This window comes from Camarhynchus parvulus, chromosome 1A (assembly GCF_901933205.1).
Source record: "Camarhynchus parvulus chromosome 1A, STF_HiC, whole genome shotgun sequence".
In the NCBI taxonomy this organism is placed as follows: domain Eukaryota; kingdom Metazoa; phylum Chordata; class Aves; order Passeriformes; family Thraupidae; genus Camarhynchus; species Camarhynchus parvulus.
In genome coordinates, this window is record NC_044586.1 from 8,917,248 (window position 1) to 8,942,132 (window position 24,885).

Consider the following 24,885-nt stretch of genomic DNA (forward strand, 5'->3'; position numbering starts at 1 on the left):
AGTTACACTTTCTCAGAACTTAAAGGAGCAAAAAACAAGGATTGATTAAAATCCTGTGGCAAATTTGAGAAATGTATTCCAGAATTCCTGATACCTCCTTGATTTCCAACTATATAGAGAGAATCAAAATGAAAAGATCGAGAGTCAGCTTTTCCTGTGCTGGGATGACTTTTTGTTTGTTTCCTTGCTTGTTTTTTCCTAATTCTGAATGTTTTTCAGGATTTCTCCTGCTTGAGCAGGGAAGTGGGACCAGATGACCCACTGTGCTCCCTTCCAGCTTGACCCATTCTGAGATTCTGTCCTTCCATAAAAACAAAAAACAAACTGGTAACAGGCAGAACTGTTTGGTAGCTTTTTTTAAAATATACACCCTTACCAGAGTTTACTGACCCAAATTCAATATACCCACTCTCACCTGCTAGTTGGAGGTTGATTTTGCAGTCCCTTTGCACTGTTAATTCAGCCAGGATACTTTTAGAGTCTCCACCAAAAATCTTATTTGGAAATTATATTTGCTTCCTTAAATTTATCAAGTGGCACTTGAAAGTAGCTCTTTAGAGTGATTTTTTTTCTTTCTTTCTTCCTCTCTTTTGCTTATATAACTTGTTGTCTTCAAACATTCACTACTTGTTAGGAATTTACACCCTCAACTCTTGTTGATACTCTGAACAGCTAAGCAATACAGAATGATTTTTCTCCTCAGTAATTTTTCTGTCAGCTGTAGTTGAAAAAAAAATTTGGTTTGTTCTTTTTTGCTGTCTTTCATTATTGAATATTTCGCTGTTTACATTGGTCATATTTTAGGAGTTCATTTCCTTTATTTCGTACTGATAAATGGAGCAATTTGTGGAGAGCTCATATGGGAAATGAATTAGATCACAAAATTGAAGAAGTCATTGATACTTTTTTATTATTGTCACATTTTTATGAAGTTGCTTATCTCTGTATCCCCAGGAGCTTGAAGTGTGTTGGGTTTTTAATGATCTCTATTACTATGTATGCTTTCCAAGAAAAGTATTTTCATTATTAGATGTCTTTACATATCTTCCTATGTTATTTATAAAAACTATGAAGTACTTATGCAGCAAAATGTTTTAAACCTAATTTCATCCTCTGATGTGGCTCAAATGATACAGTTTGTGCACTCACTGTATACTGCTGAGGGGAACCCTGAGTAGAAGCCTATCTTAGTTATTTTATTACCTCTATTACACTTTTTCTTTATATTTACATGGTTTTAGCTTTTCTCACATAATGATGTTTTGCTGTTTCCTGAGCTGTCTCTTGGAAAAGCTCTGCTGCTTTGGTAGACACTTGGACCTCAAACTGGCAAAAAGAGACAGTTCAACCATGCAGTAATAAGTTATAATTTGAGGAAGTGGAAATATGTACCAGATGTTGGAATTCTGCAGACAGATTTTCCACCTTGCACTGCCAAACGCTTGAGATGCCACAGATAGTGAGGACAGTGTAAGAAACCAGTTACAATTACCAGTCCTTGTCATTTGACTTAGGCAGAGCTTAGCAGTGCTGAAGAAAAGGTGCAGTGTAGAAGAAAATGCTGTTAAATGTAGACAGCCTTGTTTAAAGGAGCAGAAAACCATTACTAGTATTTTAATAAGGTTGCCTTTTTCCTCAGGATAATATTTTGAATAGGGTGTAGAAATGGGAATATTTTGATAACATTACAAAATAATGATGTGTTTTTGGTTACATCACCTTCCTCTCACATAGATAATAATGTTTCCCATGACCTGTGTTATTTCTTCCTACTGTTAGATCCTTTCATGAGAGACAGAAATCAAAGTAGAACTTAGTGAGTTAAGGTTTCTTTTAAAATAGGTGAACAGATTTGAAGTGTTGAATTCTTAAAAAGCCTCATCCAGTGTTTTATTTTCCGTGCTGGTGAATGAAGTGCTGAAGCATTTACTAAATATTCCTGAAAATAATTTTCCCCAAGTCTTAAGGGAGGAGGATGGTTCTATGTCCATATATTATGAAGGTACAAAAAAGCCCCAGTATTGCAGGTGACATTATTTTGTTTTTCTCTATTAAACAATTAACTACAATGCAGTTTCATTAGATAAAAAAATGCAGTAGATACTTGTTAAAAGGTCTTTCACTGAGGGTGAATTAGACATATGAATGCCTCAAACTGGTTTTGGTAATGATGGCATTAAAATAACTTTCCAAGTGTCATTTCTTTAGTGTATGACAATTGTTTCCTCAGGGGAAAGATCAAAGATCTGTGGAAGGGCGAAACACCAATAACTTGTTATAGTGATACACCAATTAATGCAAGGATTCTTTTTCCTGTTTAGTTTTAGGATGGTCATATTGACTTTGGTTGCTCTGTGATGTTCTTTGCTGTTTTATTTGTGGATTATTATGTAACTGTCTACTTTTACATAAGCTATGAATAGCAGCTGACAAAATTAATTAATCCCCGCAAAATTTGGTGATTCTTGCATAATGATTTAGTGAATATTAAGAAGGAACCCATCTGCAGAAACATAAATTGGATGTCCATTACTATAGCAAAAAACCCCATTTTTATTTATGGATTAAATCCTGAACACATTTAATTTTAAATGAAACAGTACAGGACTCAGAAAGAAACTATTTTTTTAAAAAGCACTCCAGTTCATGCAAAACATCGATTTTTTTTTTTTACTTTAAATTTTGAGTTTATGATTAATAGCAATATGCAAGGAATTATGCACTAAGTTAGAATTAGTTATTGATAGCTTTAATGCATCATTTTAGCTGTAAAGGAGCTTATCTCATGGATTATTTCATTCACCCCATAAGTTAGTGTAATATATTCTGTGTAATCCTTCAAATTATGCTTACCTGGAAGAAAAATTTCATGATTCTTCAGAAATAAATTTAATATATAAAAATAACAAAAAAGACAGACTAGTTGCTATTGTGATTAAATCTGTTTACAATGTCTTCTCTGACTCACATTCCAGGAAAAAAAAAGAAAGCTTTTTTTGATTTCTCTTTTACAGGAATCAAGAAAAACCACAGGACCTCTGTATTTATATTTGAATCTACATCAAACGATTTTCATTTGGAACCATTGCCTAGAGAACTTCTTGCAGGGAGGAAAACATTATAACCTATTTTTGAATGCCTTTTGTTTTAAGCTGATTTTCACAAGACTCTTCTTGACCCTCTCATGCTACTTTCCAGAGGGTAGGGTAGAAATACTAGTATTGCTCTCCACTGTGGAATACCACGTCTTAGAAAAGTTTGGGGGTTTTCTTCTATTTTTTTTTTTGGAAATCTTTTTCCTGGGTTTTACTGGGCCATCATGTCGTGAGACAATTTGCTCTTCAGAATTTTTACAACTCAGAATTTTGCACTTTTATCCCTAAACTCCCTGTCTAAGGAATAAAAGAAGGTAAACTATAGCTCTGTTGGAAAGAAGTGAGAGTGCTGGGCAATGGAAACCAGGTAAAGTGATGGATTGAAGAGCTGAATTATTTGTTGTACCTCAGCTGAAGGTTTTTTACATCTCTCTGGGTATATCTATGTAGTGTTCAATTCTCTGCTGTGCTTTATAGATAACACACACAGTGTGAGTGTGCAGCCTAGGAAACTTTGAAAACTGGGTGAAAACTTCCCTGGTGCACCGAAGTGCAGCTTTCACTGACACTTATTTTTGTCTCTCACTGATTCATGCACCATATTTCCAATTCTGTAGCCATCACTTTTTATAAGTTTCCATCTTTGCTCTTCATTCCAGAAACTCAGTAAGGTATATTTGTTTATTAACAGTTGGATTCAAAGTTCCAACATCTTAGATTGGTTTTTTACCTTTTTTCTGCTTCTGAGGTTGTTGATTATTAAAAGAAACCATCACCTCAACTTCTGCTTAAACACTTCATGGACCTTTGCAGGGGTTAATTGCTTTTTTCCAAATTTAAGGCTTCCTTTGTAAATCACCATTCTAACTTTCACAGGAAACCTGGAAGACACTTGGTTACTTTTCACAGGACTATTAAGGTCTGATGAACTCATTATCGTACTTACAGGAGACAGATCACTCTGCCTTGAAAGCTTTTATTAGGTTTACTGTTTGAAGCATGGGCAGTGTGCTCTTGACAGGTACAATTACCAGGAGAAAGTGGCCTCTCCATTGCTTGGGAATTAAGAGTTCAGGGTATAAATAGCTCAGAGTGGTACCTGAAGTCTCAAAGCTCTTCCATTTTTCCTTTTTATTCTAAGAGAGAGAGGAATGTGTTGATAATTCTTACCTGTGGAAACTGCAAATACTGAATGTGATTCATTCAACTCCCACCCTTTTTCTGGCTTTAATTCCTGGTGACAAAGGGAGGGTTTGTGAGATAAAGCTGCTTAGCTGTAGCCATTTTACTCAAGAGATCTTTAATTCTGCAGTGGTCTATTGTTCAGAGGCCTTTACCATAGCAGAAAAAGAATCTACAAGCCAAATAAATGAACCTAAAACTTCTTGTAATCTCCTGTTAACACTAAAAATACAAGGACACTTGAAAGCTCTCAAATGTGGAAGTGCTGAAGTGAAACTTACCTTCTGTTTGTTTTTAACCTTCAACCCTCTTTAATAAATTTGTCTGAAAGACCAACTGAGGAAGCACTGATTGTATGTTAAGTTCACTGTGAGCATTTAGTACCAGACTCCAAAGTCATTCTGCATGTCTAGAAATTCAATGTACCAAATGCTTCTCTATAATAATTTCTACTTAAAAGGGTCTATGGATTATTTTAAAATCTGAAATACAAACCTAGCTGCCCAAACTAAAGAATAGTTCCAAAAGGCTTAGAATAGCTTGTGATGCAGATGCATTGAAACTAACAGCTTGGAAGTCTTTTGATACAATTGTTAATAACTTTCTTTGAATTACTGCCTTTTTTGTTTTGTTTGTTTGTTTGTTTTTTTGCCAAAGTCTGTCTGAACACTGTCATTATACAAAAAGAGCTAAAACCTTTTTGTTGACACAAGCCTTTACTATCCATAACTTCCAAGATTTCCTGCTCAAGTGATATGCATAACCAAGATCCCTGAATATGCCTTTGAAAGATCTGTGCTTCTGAAATAAGGAATTCAGATGCATTTGGGTACATTTCTATCTAGAAAATGGATTAATAGTACCACCAATAATTCCACATCATTTAATAAGCACATCTTTCCAGGACATTCCGTGCCTCTGTATGAGGACTAACACTGCTGTGGGGCATAGTACTGTGGAGAAAACCAAGACATTCTTTATTAGTAATTGTATTGCATATTAATTACATGCAGAATGGAAGCTTTCATGTGGTACCCATGCTAATTATGTCGTATGGGTTTTCTGTACTTAAGATCTGTTTGAGGGAGAAGCAGTTCACATAATATTTTATTCTGTTTTTTCCATTTCCATTTCCATTTTTTTTTCCATATAATTTATGTAATGCAATAGCTTAAGGTATGTTTCTCTCTGAAAAACAAGAGTGACAAAATATAGATTCTGAAGCCAAATAAACAGTTCTCCAAGGTATTTCTCTGGGAGTAATACAGGAGAATTTGCTTTACTGGGTTGTATGGACAGCTGTTGCAACATTTGTGATGATAAATGATCTTTTGGAAGTTCAGATATGAAGGTAATCATCTATGGGAGGATTATTCCACATGAATAAGCATTTATATTACAACAGGAAAGGACATACCTAGCTATTCACAAGAGACTTACAGTATTGAAATTATAAATTCTGCATTTCCATGAGAAGTAGTGATACTATTCTATGTAAAATAAGTTGTATTGAATTATGACAGAAGTTATTAGCTTCTATTTTGAAAGCTAATAGGGTTTGTATTTAGGGGTTTTATTTGTAAGGACATTTAGAAAGCATTCTAAATGCCCTTACAAATACTTGCCTCTGGTATCTTGAAAAGTATGAACTAACACGTTTTTATAAACAGATTCAATTCTTCATGAAGTTCTTGCTGAATTTCTGTGAATTCCATAAAACTCCAAATGCAACACTTTATAGATTTTCTAGTCTACCAAGGAAATAGGAGAGCCTAGCTTAAAGTAATCACACTTTAGTCACAGCAGCCTTCAGGCTTTTGGAATTGTTGACTTACTAGGCAACCTTTTTGTAGTTAGTTTTGGTTGTGGTATCTGTGATATTTATATTTATCCTGCAAAAAATTGCAGGATTGCAGGTTCCTGACAGGTTAATGAGAAGTTAACTCTGCATGGAGGTTTAGATTATGTGAAGCACTCTGGTCATCAAACTGTTTCATCATCGGGGGGGCTGACACTGATTTTCTCCACTGGCCATGTCTACATGTTCTATACTGTATTTATGCAAATATCTGCATTCCTGGGCTTCCAGGATGGGCTTCAATGCCTTTTCATACATACATGGAAAACAAAATTTTAAAACTCTTCTGGAGTTTAGACGCTGAAAATTTTGGTCCCATTGAGAATGGTGTGAAATACATCTGGTATTATATACAGCTGGTCTGTTGTGGCAACTTGAAATGTGGATACAAGTAACCCAGAAATCTGGTGGATTCATATAAAACCTGGAAATCAGATGGTCAGAGTCAAGCTGGAATTCACTGCCTGCCAGGTGTAAACTAGAAAGTCTCATCTCACTGAACAAACTGACTTTTATTGCAAATTTTATTGCAGATGTTTTCAAGATAGAGGTGGTTTTCTCTAAGGAACTCTCCTTAGAATCTCCTGTGCCAATTCTCAACAAGCAAAATAAAGATTCAGTATTTTGCTTGGCATGATTATTGAGCTTGGATTTGTGGCATATGTCTGCAAAAATATTTGCATATTTTTGTTTTATATTGTGTCATTGTGAAATAACATATTTGTAACCTGTGCAGTTAGTCAAGTGAGGAGTCATGGAGGGCATTTAACTAATAAATACCATTTATTGTTTCATCTTTGCATTACTGGGAAAATGTAATTTCTGTAAATGCCCTGATAGTTAAAGCTGATGTCTAAAAACACAAGAAAAGTGAGTTACACATCATTAAGTATAAACATGATGTGACTTTTGCTACTCCTTCCACAGGTGTTTTCCATTAGAATATGTCTACCACATTCAGACTTATTTTAAGTAAATTCACAAGGAAATGCCTCTTTATGTGTTTCTCCTGGAAGGGCAGATAGGTGTTTTGCTTTATAGAGCAGTCTAAAAGTTTTCTATTCTTCAAATGAAAAAATATTTTTCAGAGCATAGTATTGCAGTTTGGTAATGTATTTCTAGCTGCCATTAGAGACACTTGAAATTAAAACATAATAAAATTTGTGAAACAGAAATTACAGTTTCTTAGAAAGAAGGGGGCATTTTCCTGCTTAACTGTATGTGTAAAACATTTTTGTTTGCTATATACACTTATACTAATAAAAAACTCCCCTGTAACTTTCCTCTTGGTGATCTTGTAAAATGTTATTGCATTGATACTGTACTTTCAGGTTATAATAGATCATCTCTTACATAACTTCTAAAAAATTGTAATGACTTGCTAGCAATTATATCATGACAAATATGTAGCATCAATAATTTCCAGCAATAATTTTTGGTTTTGGGAAACAGCTTAGCTCTTAGAGACAAAACCCACATCCTGCAAATTCTTTACTTGATACAGAGAAAAAAAATTGATGTGATTATCAACAGTTCTATGTCTGCATATAGAATATGTGGTCACTTCAGAGTTCATTTTCTGCCTGAAAAAAATGTTTAGGATGACAAAAAAAATGACAAAAAAGCAGAATTCTCATTTGTTCACGTTTCCTGGCTCTCCAGGGTTATGATATCACAAATGGTTGAAAGAAATGCATTTGCCTTCTCCTCTCTGTACATACAACTGAGGTAGTGCAAGACTAAATTAAATTCTGCAACTGTTTAAATGAAATAAAGTGTGATGCTGCTTAAACCATCTTTATCAATTGTGTAAGTGTTGCTTTTAGATAGTGATTCATTTTTCTACTTCTTTCACAATACTTTTTAGACTGAAAGGAAATATTAATTATTCAGGAAACTAAATATTTTTTACCATTGGAATTTTTCCATGACATGAAATCAGTTAAAGGAGTGCTGTGAATGTAATTTAACTGAATCTACATTTGAAGTAATTTTGTCAGTAACTGACAAGTCTGAGTGTCTTGGATGAATTATTTTTGTCTGTTTTACTCACTGGCCATATTTAGTAAAATATGAATGTTTTCTCCCTTTAGCACCAGCGACTTCTTGACATTTTGGAAGCAGAAAAGGAGGTGTTATCAAAAAAGATAGAAGAAGCTATGGTGCAGCAGTCACAAAAGCACAAGGTACTGCTTTTGTTTACCAAAAAATAAGAGACCAGCATCATGGAGTTCATTGGGAATGATCCTGTCACAGTTGCTGACAGGAAGAGGAAGCTTTCTTAAGCACTTTGACTGTTTGAAATTATCTTTAGCCACTCCTTTATTGTCTATTGCAGTTTAATTTTTCATAACTTTTGCAGGAAGTGCTGGACAAGTGTTTGGATGAAGAAAGACAGAGAAGCAAGGAGGCTCTGGCAGCTGCTGCAAAGGTATCTCTCATCAGTTAATGGACATGCCATGTGGATTCCATGTGTGTCATTAGAAATGCCAAGCTCAGACACTCACTTTTGTTTCATAACTACATTTGTCAAGCTCTGTGTTCTCATCTGTGCTTAGAAGAAGCTGGTTCCACTGAAGATGAACATGTCTGCTATATCCCATGCCTTGATGCAGAGATGCAACTCTTCTCTTGGACAATAGCCTCTGAATTGTTTTTAACAAGAAGTCACAAAATTGCAGTTCAGTTGCTGCTGTTACCTAAATATTTGTTTTTGTGGTCCTTTGACATCAGTGCATCTTGATTTGAAGAGTTAGGTCTCGGGGTCAACTGATGATCTTAATTAAACAATCGTGTTATTTTACTTTCATTGAATATGGTCATCTTCAATGAGGAGAGAACTATTATTAAAGTCATATACAAACAGGGATAGTTTAACAGGTTTTTAATTATTTTATATAAGCTGATGTTTGGCTAAAAGTGACTATTCAGTTTTGAAATATGCTTTCTCCTGTCTATTTCATCATTAAGTGCATTGGTGTTAGGACAATAATTTTGTAAATTTTAAGCTGGAATTAATTTCTAATACTGGAGCAGAATCCAGTACAATAGTTTGGTTGCATGTAATGATGTGGGAAAGCTAGTTGTGTGTATTACCTGGAACAGTTCATCAGGCTATATTATAATTTTCTGTATGTCTTTCTTGTGTAGTATATGAACACTGGCTGAGCACCTCACTGAATACCATTCAGTAGTACCACAAACATTTCTTATGTGGTTGATATCTACAGGAAAATCTGTGTATAATTAAACATCCCAATTTGATTGTTGTATTTTTATATCTAAGTAGAAAATCAACTCCCAATGAATTGAAAGAAACAGCTTTAGTTGGAAGTGTAGGTATCTCATGAATACAGTATTTTTAAGCTGAGGGATTTGTGATTAAGTTTTGTTAGCCCATGTTTGCTTATTTTGAATTTCAGTTTGTCATTTTTTATTTGTAGATATTATGCAGTGGTTATATTGCTGATAAATATATTAGTGTGGCTACGCATGTGTGCAGCTGTTGGCTTCAAATTCTCAGTGATTTCAGATAATGGTTGAATATAATGACTGGGGAGAAAACAGTATAAAATTCTGTAACCACACAAGTCATTGCCCAGAGGTAATACCTGCTTGGTAGCACTGTAAGATAAATTGAACCTCATAGTCCAGAAGTGAAAATGTTCACATCCCGTATCTTGTGAAGATGATAAATAGGAGTCCTTCAGGTTGTGTGTGTTGCTCATCTAATTGTGCCTGGTCTGTTTCAAAGGCTGAAAAAGAAGTAGTGCAGGAAGCTGTTCTGAAAGCAGTAGAGGAGGAGAGGAGAAATATGGAGAAGATTCATGCAGAAGAGAGAAAACTGTGGGAAGCAGAACGTGATAGTCACAGAGAGAAGATTGCCCAGGCTGTTTCAGAAGCCATGCAAGAGCAAAGAAAGCAGAATCAGGTTAGTATGTTTCACCCTTCCATGCACCTGCTTTGTGTGTTTTTGGTTTTACTTTTGTATGTCTTCTGTTGTTGTGGTAGATTTTCCTGTGACATCTGTCACTGAGTTGATATTTGCAATGCACAGCAAGCAGCTCATGTTCACCTAGGCTGTGTGTATGGAGAGAGGCTGGCACATACAGAACAAAGTTCCTGTGACCTTTAAAGCTACATATATTGAAATGATGTAAATCATGCCTGGTTTTGTTCCTCTGACTTCAAAAGGAGCCCAGGATGAGCAGCTCAGAGAGTGCCATTTATGCTGTAAACAGTTCAGATGACTTCCATACCTGTGGGAGACTAAAGATGTTACATTTGTTCTTTATAGAACAGGTATAAAATAAAGAGAGAATAATAAAAACTGGAAACATAAACCAGTAATGAACCAGAAATCTAATCATTGGAGAGGTGCTTCTATAACAATAAATGTATGTCACTTAACACAAATGGAGAGAGACATTCCCAACAGTGCTTTTAACATTCCTACAAATTGCAAATTAAATATGTTAAAATTGCAAGTAAATTAACTCTTCCAAAAGTTGCATTTTGTGGTCTGTGATGCTGGAAATATTTGGAGGGGCAGCCTATGAATTCACTGATTTCTTGATATTTGAATGTTATAGTCTTCAGAAATTTAAGGAGTATTTATTTCATTGATGTGTTGTAATTTGATATTGCTGTATTTTTTTATGTGCTGCATAAGGGAAAAAAGTAAGAATTTGAAGTAAAATAAAAGTACTCTTCGGAAACAGTCACCATTTCCCTCTCCAGCCTTGAACAAAATTAATAACCTCATATACCAAATCAGCTAAAAAAAAAAAAGTTTTGATGCTGTACCATTATCGTACTCTGTATTGCCTAAATTCCTAATGTAAAGAGAATGATTTTATTTTTTGTATCTTCTTTACTTCTTTCAAACGTGAAGCTTCAAATGGTGAAATGTAACTTTTCAAGACTTTCAGCGAGCCTTGAGGCAGTCAAACTCTTCTTCAGAACAGAAGGACTAACAGCTGAGTTCAAAGCTGAATTCAAGCTGAGAACAATTGCTTGGGCTTTAGTTAGATACAAACCATTCAGACTGTCCAGAAGGAGAACTGGTGCCAGTGGTGTAGAGTCTGTCCCTGGAAAGGAGAGTGGTAAAGTGTTCATTTACTGGAGTAAAGACAGCAATGCTTGGTATTAAAAGAAATGGAATGAATGGTAGCTTGTGGAACATGAAGAGATTGGGAGGAGGAGGACTATGGTAACGAAGAAGGACTATGGTAACGAAGTTTGGGAAGGGTTTTGATGGATTCTGAGGATTTTGGGTGGAAGATTCCCATGGCTGGGTGCTGGAGTTCAGCCAGGGTTCTGTGTTCATGGATTTGGGGGCACTGGGTGTCCTGGTGTGGGAGAGATGTGGGCTGAGCTGGGCCAGTGACTTGAGGCAGGTTTGCCCTCACTCTGCAGGGTGCTGCAGACTCTCTCATGGTTGATGTTGCCTTTGAAGTTGCCACAAGACAGGATGACATTAGAAGTAGTTTAATTTGGATGGATATATTCTTTGATAAAGTCCTAAATCCACTGCCATGTCTGCATTTCCCTGAGGAAGCAATTCAGGCCTCTCCAAGGGACAGGTTTTTTCACTCAAACTCCTTTTAGATCAAGTAGTTCCTAGTGTGGAAGTACCTAGTGATGTACTTGTTGGGATGGTGAGCAGCACTGAGGTGTTGGACGCCCTTGAGATTAATTCTCTTGTAAATATCCTTTAGTAGTGTCATTAGTTAATTCCACTTCTTTTAATACCAAACAGCTCTGACAACTTTCGTTGTAACAGGAATAATCTCTCTTATCTGGTTATAACATGATTATTTCACTTTCATGTCTGGTTCATTTTTCAAATACCTGATCTATTTTTAAGTAATGAAAAATGCAGATTTTTCTTGAGATTTCCAAAGTTCTATCACATATATCTATAGATATATGAAGTTACACTCGTTAATCTCTAATTAATGAGTACAAATTCCCTGGGGAGGATGGACTTTCATGGAGAAATTGGTTTCTTGGAGAAATTTTCCCTTCTTCCTATGCCAAGAACTTGTATATGTCCTTTAGGCTGTTGCAATTATAAGCATACACAATGTACAGAAATTTTCTGTCAGCAAAAGTTCTGCAGAGCTGATGTGCCAAATGATAACTTATATGTGGTGTCAGATACAGCTTTGGTTTAACAATGAAAAACACTTGAGCCTACAAGGCACTTAGTGTGTGGGCAGTAGTTTTTTCTGTGTAGAGCCTTCCACACAGAGTTGTTTTTTATTTATGTTTTGTTTTCTGTAAGATTTGTCTTACAAAACCTATAACTGCAGTCTTGACTCTCTTGTGGTTATTGGTTAGGCTATATATTAAGTCAGCTCTGTAAAGGCCAAAATGCAAACACAGAGTCTAACATTTTAGACAATGAAATATAAAAAATCCTAGAATAAAATTTTATTTTGCTGTAAATTATTTGAAAGAGATTTGCTGTATTGATTTGAACTAAAAAAGAAATTCAGCATAGTGTTAAAGGAAAGGAGTTTTCCTTCACTGATGCAGTAAAAATCTGTGAAATTGGAAGATCACAAAGGGTCAGTTTGGTCTTCTGCAAATAGGTGAGGCAGAATGGCTTGCAAAGTGCCCACAAATAACTCTAGGAATAATTAGTGGAAACATTCAAAAACATTGAATATTTTGTTATTTTCTTCAAGATGCAAACCCATAGAGAAAAAGTCATTTTCATCTGCATGGTGCAAGAGTTTATAAAAGTATGTATTTTTAAAAACTGTAGCACCACTGGGTATCTGTAAAACATTTAGATTATGAAGGTGAGGGAAAATAAATTTCCATGTAAAAGTGGAATAAATTTGTTGGCTTCTCCTTTACCCTCTAGACCAGAGAAACATGATTAGGAGTTTTGATTCGTTGGTTTAAAAGAGTAATTTGCCATCCATTAATTTTCTTTATTAAAATAAAATACGTTGGTTTTTTCCACCAGTTTTTAAACACATGCATTAGAAGTTATATGACTATATATAAGAAAGCAAATGGAAAAAACCATTAAAGTGTGGGTTGTTTACACTTCATTGGTTAGGCAGTTTTAGCAGAAAAGAACAATAAAGGTTTGAAGATCACACTTGTGCTGAATTAGGCAGTGAAATTTTCCTTTATCACTTAAATAATTTGTTTAAAAGAAGAAAAGATGGGTGTTTTAGACTTTTTTGGGGGTGTTGTTGCAGAGTGGCCAGGAAGGAAACCCAAAGGGGATCCAAATCTGGAAGGTTTATGCAGATGCCTTCTACTTGTGAGAAATTCATGCTTGACAAAACTTTGTCCTAAAAAAAAGGTTTGTCCTTGGTCAAATTGTTGTCAAGCCTGCAGATAAGGAAATACTACTTCCATTTAAAATTTATTATACTAATTTAACATTGCCAGAGAAAAATCAGGAGACTTAGAGACAGTTTAATAAATAGATCATATTTAAAATCAAATATTTTGTTGCCAAATATGAAACAGCCGAGTAAAGATAAACTTAGAGTGAAAGTAGGAACTAAAACATACTGAGTTAATATTTCAACTTGATGGAGCAACCTTGACATACCACCTTCTTTGCTTTTTCTTTAAGAAATTAAAGGATTACAGTAACATCAATATTGTTTTGGGGTTTTTTTTTATGAACGTTTTTAATGAAAACTTTGGCTGTTCCAATGACTTGGGGTCTTTACTTAGAGACATGGTATTTGTACTTACAGTGAAGGTATTATTTTTTTAAGCCTTAGAACTCTAAAGGGATAAATGAGATATTTTACATCACCAGGGAAATGGAAAAATGTTTTTTAGAGCATGCTTTTAAGGTTGTGAAGTAGTAAAAGTCCAGATGACATCCATTTCAGTTGAGACTGGCGGCATCTTCAGATTTTATAATTGTGTTTTTCAGGTGCTTCATGATTTTATAATAAGAGTTTTTTGTAGTTTTTTGGTTGTTACTTTTTTACTTTAGAAGAGCATTCTCAGTTTGGGGGAAGAGCAGGCTTGCATTTAAAATCAGGAAGAACAAGCTCTCCTTGAAAAGAACTAGTAGCCTTTTGATTAAAGATAATGTTCATTTGCACAGGAACCTCGTGATCCTCTTTCAACACATTGAAAAGTCATCATTGATTGGGAACTCATCTGTTTAACAGACTAGATGTAGCTTGGCATGTCTCCAGTATTTTCTTTTCTATTTTTTCTGGTGTTTTTTACAGTGGCATTTTCCCTGCAAGGAGAGTTTAATGTCTGGTAGTTGTCAGTGTTGAGAGTGGTGAAATGCCTCCACTAGAAATTTTTCTTTCTAGAACACCTATTTAAGTAAAAAGTGAGCATCCTCTAGATAAGGAGAAAATATAAGAGGTTGTTTGGCTGAGGCAGAAGGTTTTTACCCCAGAATCCAAAACTGCAGTGAAGCCCCTGGGGTACAACTCTAAACACAAAAAACAATGGGCAATTCTCTCTATCCTTCTTTACATTTATTTTTACTCATTGAAAAAACTGAAGTCCAAAAATTCTTTGGGGATATAGGATGGTGATATTCATACAATTCTGAATAAAGGCTGCTGTGTTAAGTTAATAATTAATGGGCAATGAAGAGTAGCTCCCAGAGCTATAATGCACAGAGCTCTCTGCATGGCAGTTGTTATCATTTTACAGAGCCAAACACTCAGCTACACAAAGGAGGTGAAATCCATGGCGGTGTGGAAGAGAATTAACAAAAGAAACTGAAGAGAATTTATGCACCACTGTTTTTGTTTTAAAATAACTTCATTAAAAGTAAAAGGAAAGCCAGCAGCTGCAGGGTGAGCCCTGGAAATTTAAGTCCATCTCATAGCTTGAAATAAATAATTCTGCTAAGGCATTTGAAGCAAAAAATCACCTTTTGTCATTTCCTGAAGGCTTAAATTTAAAATACTGTATATATTCTAGTGTAGTTTACCCTAATTCTCCAGGGGAAAAGAGCCTGAGTTCATCTCTGCCATAATCCACACAGCAGACCCATTAGAGACTCAAGTGCTCAAGTGTTCTGAAAGCTGAAAATATTTAGGAAAGAAAAGAAAAAAAAAAACCCTTTAATTTATTAAAAGAACTAACATAAACTCTGCTTCCTCTTGGACATGAGGAAAAGCAGTAAGGCAAAATTATCTTACCAATGGGAAAGTGTTTCAGGAAAACTGAGGCTGTGGTGTCTCATTCAGCCAAGCCACAACTGAGATATACTGAGATATACAAAGAAAAAATATTTTTGCAAGAGAAGCTAACTGAAACACTTAGGAAAAAAAAAAAAAGAAAAAAAGGAACTTTTCAGTGGTCTTTGCTGAGTAAGTCTTTAAGAATTAAAGACAATTGAGTATGTTCACATTTCTGAAGGTTCATGTTGTGGTGTTCTTTGCAGAGCAATAAATTTGTAATCTATGGTCTTAGAAAGCATTAATACAATTTTACTGGCAAACATCTAGATAGTTGAACAAGAATTTATTATTATTTAAATGGTTTTTAATGAATTTATGGATTTATGAATATCAGCATATGCCATTGCTTAGAAGGTATAATAAAAATGTATGGATCACCTAAATCCTAAGGAATGAGTGGCTCCTCACCTTCTACATTATCAAAACTTTTTTTGGTTCTCATCTACTTGAGGGAGTGCTTTTGCTGGTATTTAGGCAAGCCTGAAGGAACTTGGTATTGAAATTCTCAAAGATTTCCGTACCCAGTGATGTGTAAGGGAATAAAATATTTCTAATAAAAAACTTGAAGCTATTGCCCTTGTTCCTAAGGATCTGGCTTTTGTTTCTTTTCTACAAGTACTAAAACTAGCTGTTAAATTCTTGTTGAAAATTACTGTTTGTGTAAATATTTTTCCCCACTGCCCTGTATTTGAAAAGGTTGTAAGGACTAAGAAGGAAAAAAGGTTTTCTAAAAGGTTATTTCCCACTCTAGCTTTCAGTCAGATTTATTAGCTATTAGATGGCCCTTTCTTAGCCCTGCAATCTGTAAAAAACCAATTCACTTTTTCTCATGCATCAAATGAGCAGGTATTGAAGGAATTTTTTGGTGGACATTTTAAGGGGAAAAGAGGAAATATATATGGGATTATACATCTGTCTTGTCTTTTCATTGTCCCATAAATTTGTCCTTTGCAAGATTGCCTCTTTGTTCATATCAAATTTGGAAGCCTAACTGACTTTGTCCTCCATTGGCCCCTTGTGAGCTATTTCTGTATACAATGAAAACCCTGATAAATCTCTGTGATGTCTCTTTATAAATGCACCACTATCACTCTAAGGTTTCTTAGTCTTTCTTTTTTCCTTTCCCACTTCCCAAATATTTTTTGCAACCTCAAGACCAACCCTGTTGCTTGTTGCTCTGAACTGTATAATGGTTTTCTTTCAGATCTAATTGTAAATATAATTTTCTGTTTACAGCATGCATTTGGCATCTTATCTGTAAGAGATAAAATATCATATCTAAAAAGAAAGGTACAATCTTCAAACAAGGTTCACTGTTCAAAGCTCCCACTTTTATTTTTATTAATGCATTTTTTCCTCTCCTTTGTATATACTGCTATAATTACTGTTGCAACTTTCCAGCCCTTTACTCCATCACACTTTCTCTGTTAAACAGGCTATAAACTGCTTTTTTGCCTCTGTTTCAGGGTTTGCTGTTGTCTCTTTTTCCTCTTTAATCACTCTGTTTATAGTATTTGTTACCAGAAGATCAACTTTTACCTATATTGGCATTGCTTGCCCTTCTTCTATGATTTTTTTTTTTTACTAGGGAGGGCTTTAACATGATGCAATAATAATTTAACTTCCTTGAAGTTTAATTTCTTTATCCTCAAAGCTCTTTGTGTTTATGATATACAGAGCTTTGAGTGCATTGTCAGTTAAGGGAATACAAACTATTACGTTTATCAATCTCTCTTTGTCCACTTGTTATTTTTTTCATCTTTTACACGGGTTGCAGAGTCCTGTGAAGGAGTCAGAATCTGAAATATTCCCTCTATTCTGTTTCTGAAGTACTTAGCAAAGTGGCATATTTTTTAATGTAATTTCAGAAACAACTTTTTATGACCCCATAGGATTTTGATTGGGTGGGTCAGTGCTAATCTTTGGAAGACAAAATGGTTTTTCAGTAACAGGCTTGGACTGTGGTAACACTGCTCTTTATGTTCAGTATTTTGTGGACTCCTACAAGAACTTGTTGGGGTTTTTTCCTCTATATCCCAATTCCTAACTGAATAGTCTATTGATAACATGGTATCACACAACGTGCTGGAGAAGAACTTGCTCTTCAAACGACCTCTTCTCCTATTCCTCTTGCCTTTATTGCTCAGCTTTCAGTGGGAGTGTGTGTTTACATTTCTCTCAAGAAGGTAGCAAACCATTTATTTCAGTTTTCCTTTCTTCTTGTTTTTCCACCATCTTGCAGAAACATTAATGTGGCCAGTGTTTGTAGAGACACATTAGAAGAAAATTCTGTGTAATCTTGAATGTGTGAGGAAGGACACAGCTCAGTGGGGCTGAGTGGAAAGAGATCCCTGCCATTCGATGAGTTTATTTTTAATACGCTTGCAAAGTCTGGAAAAGGAATAGTTCACAGCACAGAGACCTTAACCATGTCTGAGTTCAGAAGTAGATTGTAGTAGTTTGTAACCACAGACATTATAATTTGAGGGTTACTATTTTCTGAAAAACCACTTACATTGCAGTCTGTGGTTGCATTTCCTAGATAAAGTTTAGTGCTGCCACCTGATCCTTGTGTGGAAACAAAAGAATTTTCCTATAAAATTGCAAAGCAACATATGGCTTGTTTTATTTTTTAAATACTGTCGGGAGTTCTCTGGTGTATCAAGTACACTGCTTTTTCTTTCTGTCTTCACACAGATTTATATGTTGTGATTGTGTGGTTGTCATTTCTAATACATGGTTGGCTGTGATTTGTCAATTGAGTATTTGAATATCTGTATTTTATTTTTGATTAGGTATTCTTAATCTTCTAACTGGTGTCATGTCAAGCATATGTATAGAGGGTCACGTAACGAAGCCAACTTTGTGACTATAATTTAGTACTCCAGCCATTGATCAAATATGTAAAAAAAATAAAGGGAGGAGAGAGAGGAATTGCACCTCAAGTGCCATTTTGGGGAGTGTTCTTCCTTACCTTCTTACAGGAAACTGTGTTTTTCCATTTTCTTGAGTCTATTAAAACAGCACTAAGAGGCTCAAATAACGCTCTACCCTTTCTAGTTAGAGATGAAATAAGGGCCAATTCTTACCTTTGTAACCAAAATCTAAGTTAGGATAGAATCTAAAGGTAGATATAGCATTAGAGGAAAGAGTAAAGAGATGAAGGAAAAGTAGGCACATGCTGAGAGAATGTACCTGCAGCTAAGGCTTTGTTCAACAGTAATAGGTAATAGCTGGATTTAAATACCTTTATATTAGTTGATCATTTACTCTAATGACAGAAATAGAGCAAAGACAGATAATGACTGAGTACCTAGAGGAGAACACTTAGTGGAAGGTTGTATAAAAGAAGTGAGGATTCTCATCACAGAAGGAAAAACTAATATCAATGATTAAAATCAAAAGGATGTGACTGAGTTGACTAGGGAACTATTGTGCAGTGTTTGCTCTTTGAAGACTTCTGAACCGAGTGAAAGGGATGAAAGAGTTTTCTTTCCATTTATTGATATCACAGCAAAGCTGTCTTTTGATAGTCACAAAAGAGTGTCATTGTTTCACAGGACTCTATGTTTGTCCATTTTGAACTGCAGGTATGGGACAGTGCAAACCACATCAGGAGTTCAGGAGCATTGTCAGAGGTTTTAGGGTTATGTTTTTTAAGACATAACCTGTGAAGAAAGCTGTGTGTTTTATGGAACTGTTTCATTTCTCCTGAATCCAGTCAGCAGGGTGACATTTCAGCTCAGATGAGAAACAGATATTGAGATCTCAGAGAAACAGATCTGTATGATTCATCCTGTGAATAATCACAGAAAAATCCCAACAAATCAAAAGTGTTGTGGACAGCTGCCAGCAGTCTGGTGAATCCAAACGTTGGGATGAAGCCCCCTAAAGCAGGAGTCTTTTTGTGCAGTCACATGAGATTGGCCTGTCCTGTCTGGTGGCCACAGGATCTCTCTGGTGACAGTCGCTGTTTTTTTTCAGGTGGTAACAGGAGGTGATCAGTGTCTGAAACAGAGAATTGTTTATAAATTGGGAAAATGCATCAGCACTTAATTTGGTTAAGGAGAGTGTGGTAGATGAATCACAGAATCACTTAGGCCGGAAAAGACCCTTAAGATCATTTGAGTCCCTCTGTTAACCTCGCACTGCCAAGGCCACCACTAACTCATGTCCCCAAGTGCCACACCTACACATTTTTCAAATTCTTCCAGGGAAGAATGGTGTTTTAACCACAGCCCTGGGGACTTGTGCCAATACCAGTAGAAATGAAAAAGAATTCTTTCCAATTTTACTTTTTCTGTTTTAATATCAGTGTAATGAACTAGGGTTCCATAAGGGTATTGCTAGTGGTTTCTGTTTTCTTGTATTTTATTAATAGACTTATAGAATTTAATTATGTTTTTATTTGGACTTCATAGTCCAAATATTTATTTGGACTATGTAGTGTTTCAAGTATCATATTAAGGATACTTAACATACTTCAATTGATTGCAAGTATTTTATGGGTGTAAAATTTTCTCGATATTAAGATGCAGCAGTTTATCAGTTCTGTAATTTGCTTTGAAGAATTTAATGGGATAGGTTATGGGATTTTTTCCCATTCTAACACAAGACAGTATTTTTGGGACCTTTTGACAAATTAAACTGTCATGAGAATATAATTAAAAGAACAGCATATTTGTGTAATATGTAATTTTCTGCTACTTTTTCTGTTAGTCTTGCCAGAGTTTTGTAGAGAAAGAAACCTTTTTCTCAGGATTTTTCTTTGGTAAACTGAATTAAAATTAAAAAAAAATCATAATCACTTTTCACAACTGATTTTCATGTGTACTGCATTCCAGAACAGTGAGGACTACATAGTTACACATTTTAAATTTGGGGGTTTTAGACTTTTTCTGCTATAAAAATAGCAAAAGTGTAGTTTTGCAGAAACTATTCCATTTTGGCTGAAATAGAACAAACAACTAAAGGTAAGAAATAGAGCCTTCTTTTTCAGTTGAATAACTTCCACTGAAGGGACTTTAAAAAAAAAATTAGTTTGATCCAATTCAATGGATTATTCATTTTGTACACTAATAGCTTATTGTAAAATGCCACTCTTAAATATACAGATGAATTATGCAACTTCATAAATATCTTGTATTTCCAAAACCTGAGGACTCCACCTGTCCTCCAGCCAACCTTCCCCACTCCCCCAAATCCAAGTTGTAAATATGCATCATAAAATGTCTGTATTGCTCTGCAGTCAAGCAAGCCTGTAAACAAATCTGTGGGTAGTGCCATGTTATGTCTAACCAGTGAAGAGTAATAAGGAATCCATTTATATTTACCTTTGATTTTCTAAAAGTTTTGATTAAAAAAAAAATCATAAATCATGTATATGAATAAATACACTAGAAGTCATGTTGCGTTCCTGGTTGAACCACTGATGTTTTTTCCATTTCCTGCTGAATTCTTCAGGTGCACCGCTAGTGCTTCTGTTTCTTCCAAATTGGAATGTCTAGAACAAAGGCATAGGAATTGCCAATTTCTCCCTGATTTCTGAGGCACTCTCCATCATCCTCTTGATCTCCCTGAAAAATCATTTAAGATCATGTGATTACTTTTACCAGGTGCCTTTTTTTTGCTTTCTGAAAATGTTACATTTTCAGGATTTATAGGAATCTGAGTCTTGTCATTTTGTTCTCCTGAATCTTGGAAACAGAACACTTGGATTAATAACGTCACTGCTTATTCCATGAGCGGCTTTGGGAAGCTGGGACTTCTGTTTTGGGACAGTTTTGTGACTTTAGCTGAGCAATTTGTTTCCTTAAACAAATACTGCATGTGATAGGGATGTTTTAAGAAGGGGTTCTTGGCTTTCTCTGCTGTAATGCATTTGATGTAGGGTAATGCTAATTTAAGGAGTGGGGAGTTGGGTATCTTTTGCTGCTTTTTACTGCTGGGTACAGATTGTCCCTGGCAATTCCTGAAGTTTGGAAGCAAATTAAAGATTTTGATAAGTTTTTGTATGAGTTTAGACAAAGCTTTGATAATTTCTATCACAGGTTAGAAACCGACTTCGGTGTTGTGGCAGTGGCTCAAAACTGCACCAGGGGAGGCTCAGACTGGACATTGTGAAGCTCTTCTTTAGGAGAGGGTGGTCAGACACTGGGAGAGGCTTCCAGAAAGCTGGTCATGCCCCAGGACTGTCAGTGTTTCCGAGGCTTTTGTATTTCTATTAATATAGCTTTAAAGTGGTTATTTTTCTTTTTTTTCTCTCTCTTATTTACCCTTTAGTACTGAATTTATCGATTTTTATAAATACATGTAGGATAACTATAACTGGGAAAAGAGCGTAGAGGCAATAAAAATTTAGCAGGAGGAAAAGCGATGGATGAACTTTTATCACATTTGTGGCTTTTATTTTTTTTTCATATACACTTACATGCTTTTTCTTTTGGAAAGGAAATTGTCAAGGAAGCATTAATGGAGGAGCAGAAACGAAGTGAAAAGGCAATTGAAGAAGCAGTAAAAAGGACAACAGAGGAACTGATGGAATATATGAAAGAGCAGAGGAGGGTGAGTTACCAGTGGATGATGGGTTTCATCATGAACTGAGAAGTTGATAAAATTTGCTAAACCTCAGACCTCTCTTAAAATTCACAGGAAAACAGAATCAGGAGTTGGGTCTTCAGATCTTTCACTCATCTTTTGCAAACAATTTGTTATTATGATACCTTTCTTCATATGTATTTGCAGACTTTTAAGTCCATCACAAGCTGAAGAGCAGACATTGCTATTTTATGTTCACAAATGAACTTTATTATGCAGTTTTTATGCACACAAAGGCCATTAATTTTTTCCTCTCAACCCATATGATCTGAGAACCTGAAAATATATTGGTATTCTATTAAGTGTGATTTATAGTCAGTGCATTGGTCTTGTTGTGAAATGTTGCAATGTCCTGAAAGTTGTTTTCAGATGTTCTATTCATGCTATATCCTGGCAGTTTAATGCTTGTGTATAAACAGAAAAATGTAGCTCAAGGGACTTTGATTTGCTTTCAGTAGGAGGATAAAAAAATAACACACTTCTCCCCTTTGAAGCTCTTTATAAAAACATAAGCAAAAAATAATTTTTAAAAACCTCTTTCATATGGCAGTAGCAGCCTGAGATCAAATTTCAGTATTCTCAATAAACAAAATCACTCAGATTGAGTCTAATGGGGAATGCTGTCCTGAGAAGGAAGTAGAAATAATGAGTTTGGCCTCTGCTTCTATATTCTCTGCTTTTATAGGTTAAATAATACTATGGGAAATAGGATTTACCTTCAGAAGTTTCACTCTGCTACTAGTTAGGATTGCTGTTGGGTGAGTTCCTTCCATTATGCTGTGTGTGGAGACATTTCCTTTTAGCAGGATTTGTTTGATTTGGAAAGACAATTTAAGCAGAATCCAGTGCAAAACATGATCCATAAGGATGTTGGAGCATATCTGAAGTCAGTTGTTTATGAAGGATAAGCTGTGGGGAAGGTGATAGTAGGTCTGCTATTAAAGTAAACTTATCATAACTTATCATAAGTGTCATAAATGAGTGGGTCAGTAAGGCCTCCAGTGCAGATATACATGAAAATATCACCTTCACAGAAACAAAATCTTTGATTTATATGGTAGAGCATAAATTTCTTTCATTTCATAGAGCATATTCAAATTTTTCAGCCAACCTTTTTCTCTTTCTGATCAGTTGACACATATCCATTCATTTTTAAAAAATCATACATAAGGAGAACTAAATTTTTCTGACATAAGATTTATAAAGACTGCCTGTATTCAGGTTGGAAGTGAAAGACTTGTTTAACTCCAAATCATGTAGCATCATAGCTTTTATGTAATTACATAAGAGGCAGAGGAAATGGTCAAAACTCATACACCTGTAAGAGGATAAATATACTTTATGGACTGTGCTAAGAAGTAGCAGCTTATGTAAGAAATTCCTGGAAAGAGCTCAGGGAAAATGCCTTGTCTAGGATGTGGAGAGATTTTTTGGGTTTTTTTAATTGACAGGGGCATCCCAGGTACAAACTTGCAAAGGTAGTGGGCACTCTGTGTCATGATTGTTTTGAAAATCTGTTTGTAGAGCCCTTCAAACCATAGGCACAGCAGTATTTGTACTTGGTTACCAGGGGATTAATTTGGATTAGTAGAAAGTTGCTTAACAAAAAGCAACAATAGCATCATACTAAAATGCTGACAAGAATAAATGTAACTTCCTCTGTATTGAAGGCAAAAAAAATCACCAAAACTAGGGGAGAATTTGTTGGCATGTCTTTCCACCTTCAAAAAAGAACAATAAAGCTAAAAACAAAAAGGAAAAAAAAAAGAAAAAACCCACCTGTGATTGAAACAGGTATTTTCATACAATAAATGATGATGTGGCATGCATTGTAATTATGCCATATGAACTCACCCAGGTTTTTATAGATATATTGCACTATGTTGGCAGCAGTTCTAATTATATGCTGTAGTCTTAGTTTTATGTTCTCTGTTCTATAATAAATGAAGATTTTTATAGTAGAAAAATGTGGGGGTTTTTTTAATGTTGCCACAGCTAACACCTTAAGAATGGGGATATCTAAGATGTGAAGGAAATTTCAGTCAGGAATTGAAGTCTTTGTTATGTCATGATTATCTCATAGCCACCACCATTCCAAAGCAGGTGTCAAAGCTGAACTGGAGTCAGGCTGTCCTGTCTGTTCAAGACATTTTTCATAGCTACCAAACTTGTAGAGATTTATTTCGACATTTTAACACCTTGAGTCAAATTCAAATGCACATGTTAGCCAGAATTGTATTCCCAGCAAAGGTCCATCCACACTATGTCCAGAAAGTTATCTTTATTAACTGCCTGAGGGTATATTTGACTGTGTAGTCTTGCTTTGCCTTCATCTGCAATAAATATCGGGAAGGCAAAACAATGCTTCAACTTATTGCTGGTGGGGTGGACACTGAGGGGACAGAGGTGAAGGGTAGCACACAGATAAAAAGGCACTTGTCTTGGTTTAGGAAGACAGGTGTCTGCTAAGGAAGGCAGGAGCCTCTCCTCAAATGAAAAATGTAAACCCCCTCCCTCCTAATTGTTATAAACTTTAAATTAAGGGTCTCTCAGGCGAAAATATGGGAGCAGAAATAACAGTTCTTTATTAGGGAAGAAAATGAAAAGATAAAATAAACAATGCAGTAAACTAAAACAACACTGACAGAGTCAGAACACAACCTGCCAGCCTGTTGGTCAGGGTGCTGGTAGCAGTCCAATTGGAATTGTGGCTGCAGCCCTCCTGGAGCGTCAGGTGTGGTTCTGTTGGGGCAGGGATCCTGTAGAAAGGTGTAATCTTCCTCTGAAGATCCAGTGGAAAAGGAGGCAGCTATTCCTCTGGGAAATCCAGTGGAAAACTCTGCTGGTGTTCTAGAATCTTCAGACTATATCCAGGTAGGAATGTTTGGCTCCTCCCCCTGGGCGGAGCATCTCCCCATGGGATGCTGTAATTCTTATCAGTGACATT

The 24,885-nt window shown here is 35.5% G+C and overlaps 1 protein-coding gene across 2 annotated transcripts in view; it reads left to right on the plus strand.

Moving 5' to 3' along the window:
- Positions 1–24,885, plus strand: part of CCDC91 (coiled-coil domain containing 91) — a 113,612-nt gene that overhangs the window by 65,928 nt on the left and 22,799 nt on the right. For both annotated transcript variants that reach the window (XM_030959909.1, XM_030959910.1), the window contains exons 9-12: positions 8,229–8,321; positions 8,498–8,566; positions 9,890–10,066; positions 21,792–21,905. In XM_030959909.1, the coding sequence (XP_030815769.1) occupies positions 8,229–8,321; positions 8,498–8,566; positions 9,890–10,066; positions 21,792–21,905 (453 nt within the window). The remainder of the gene's footprint in view (positions 1–8,228; positions 8,322–8,497; positions 8,567–9,889; positions 10,067–21,791; positions 21,906–24,885) is intronic.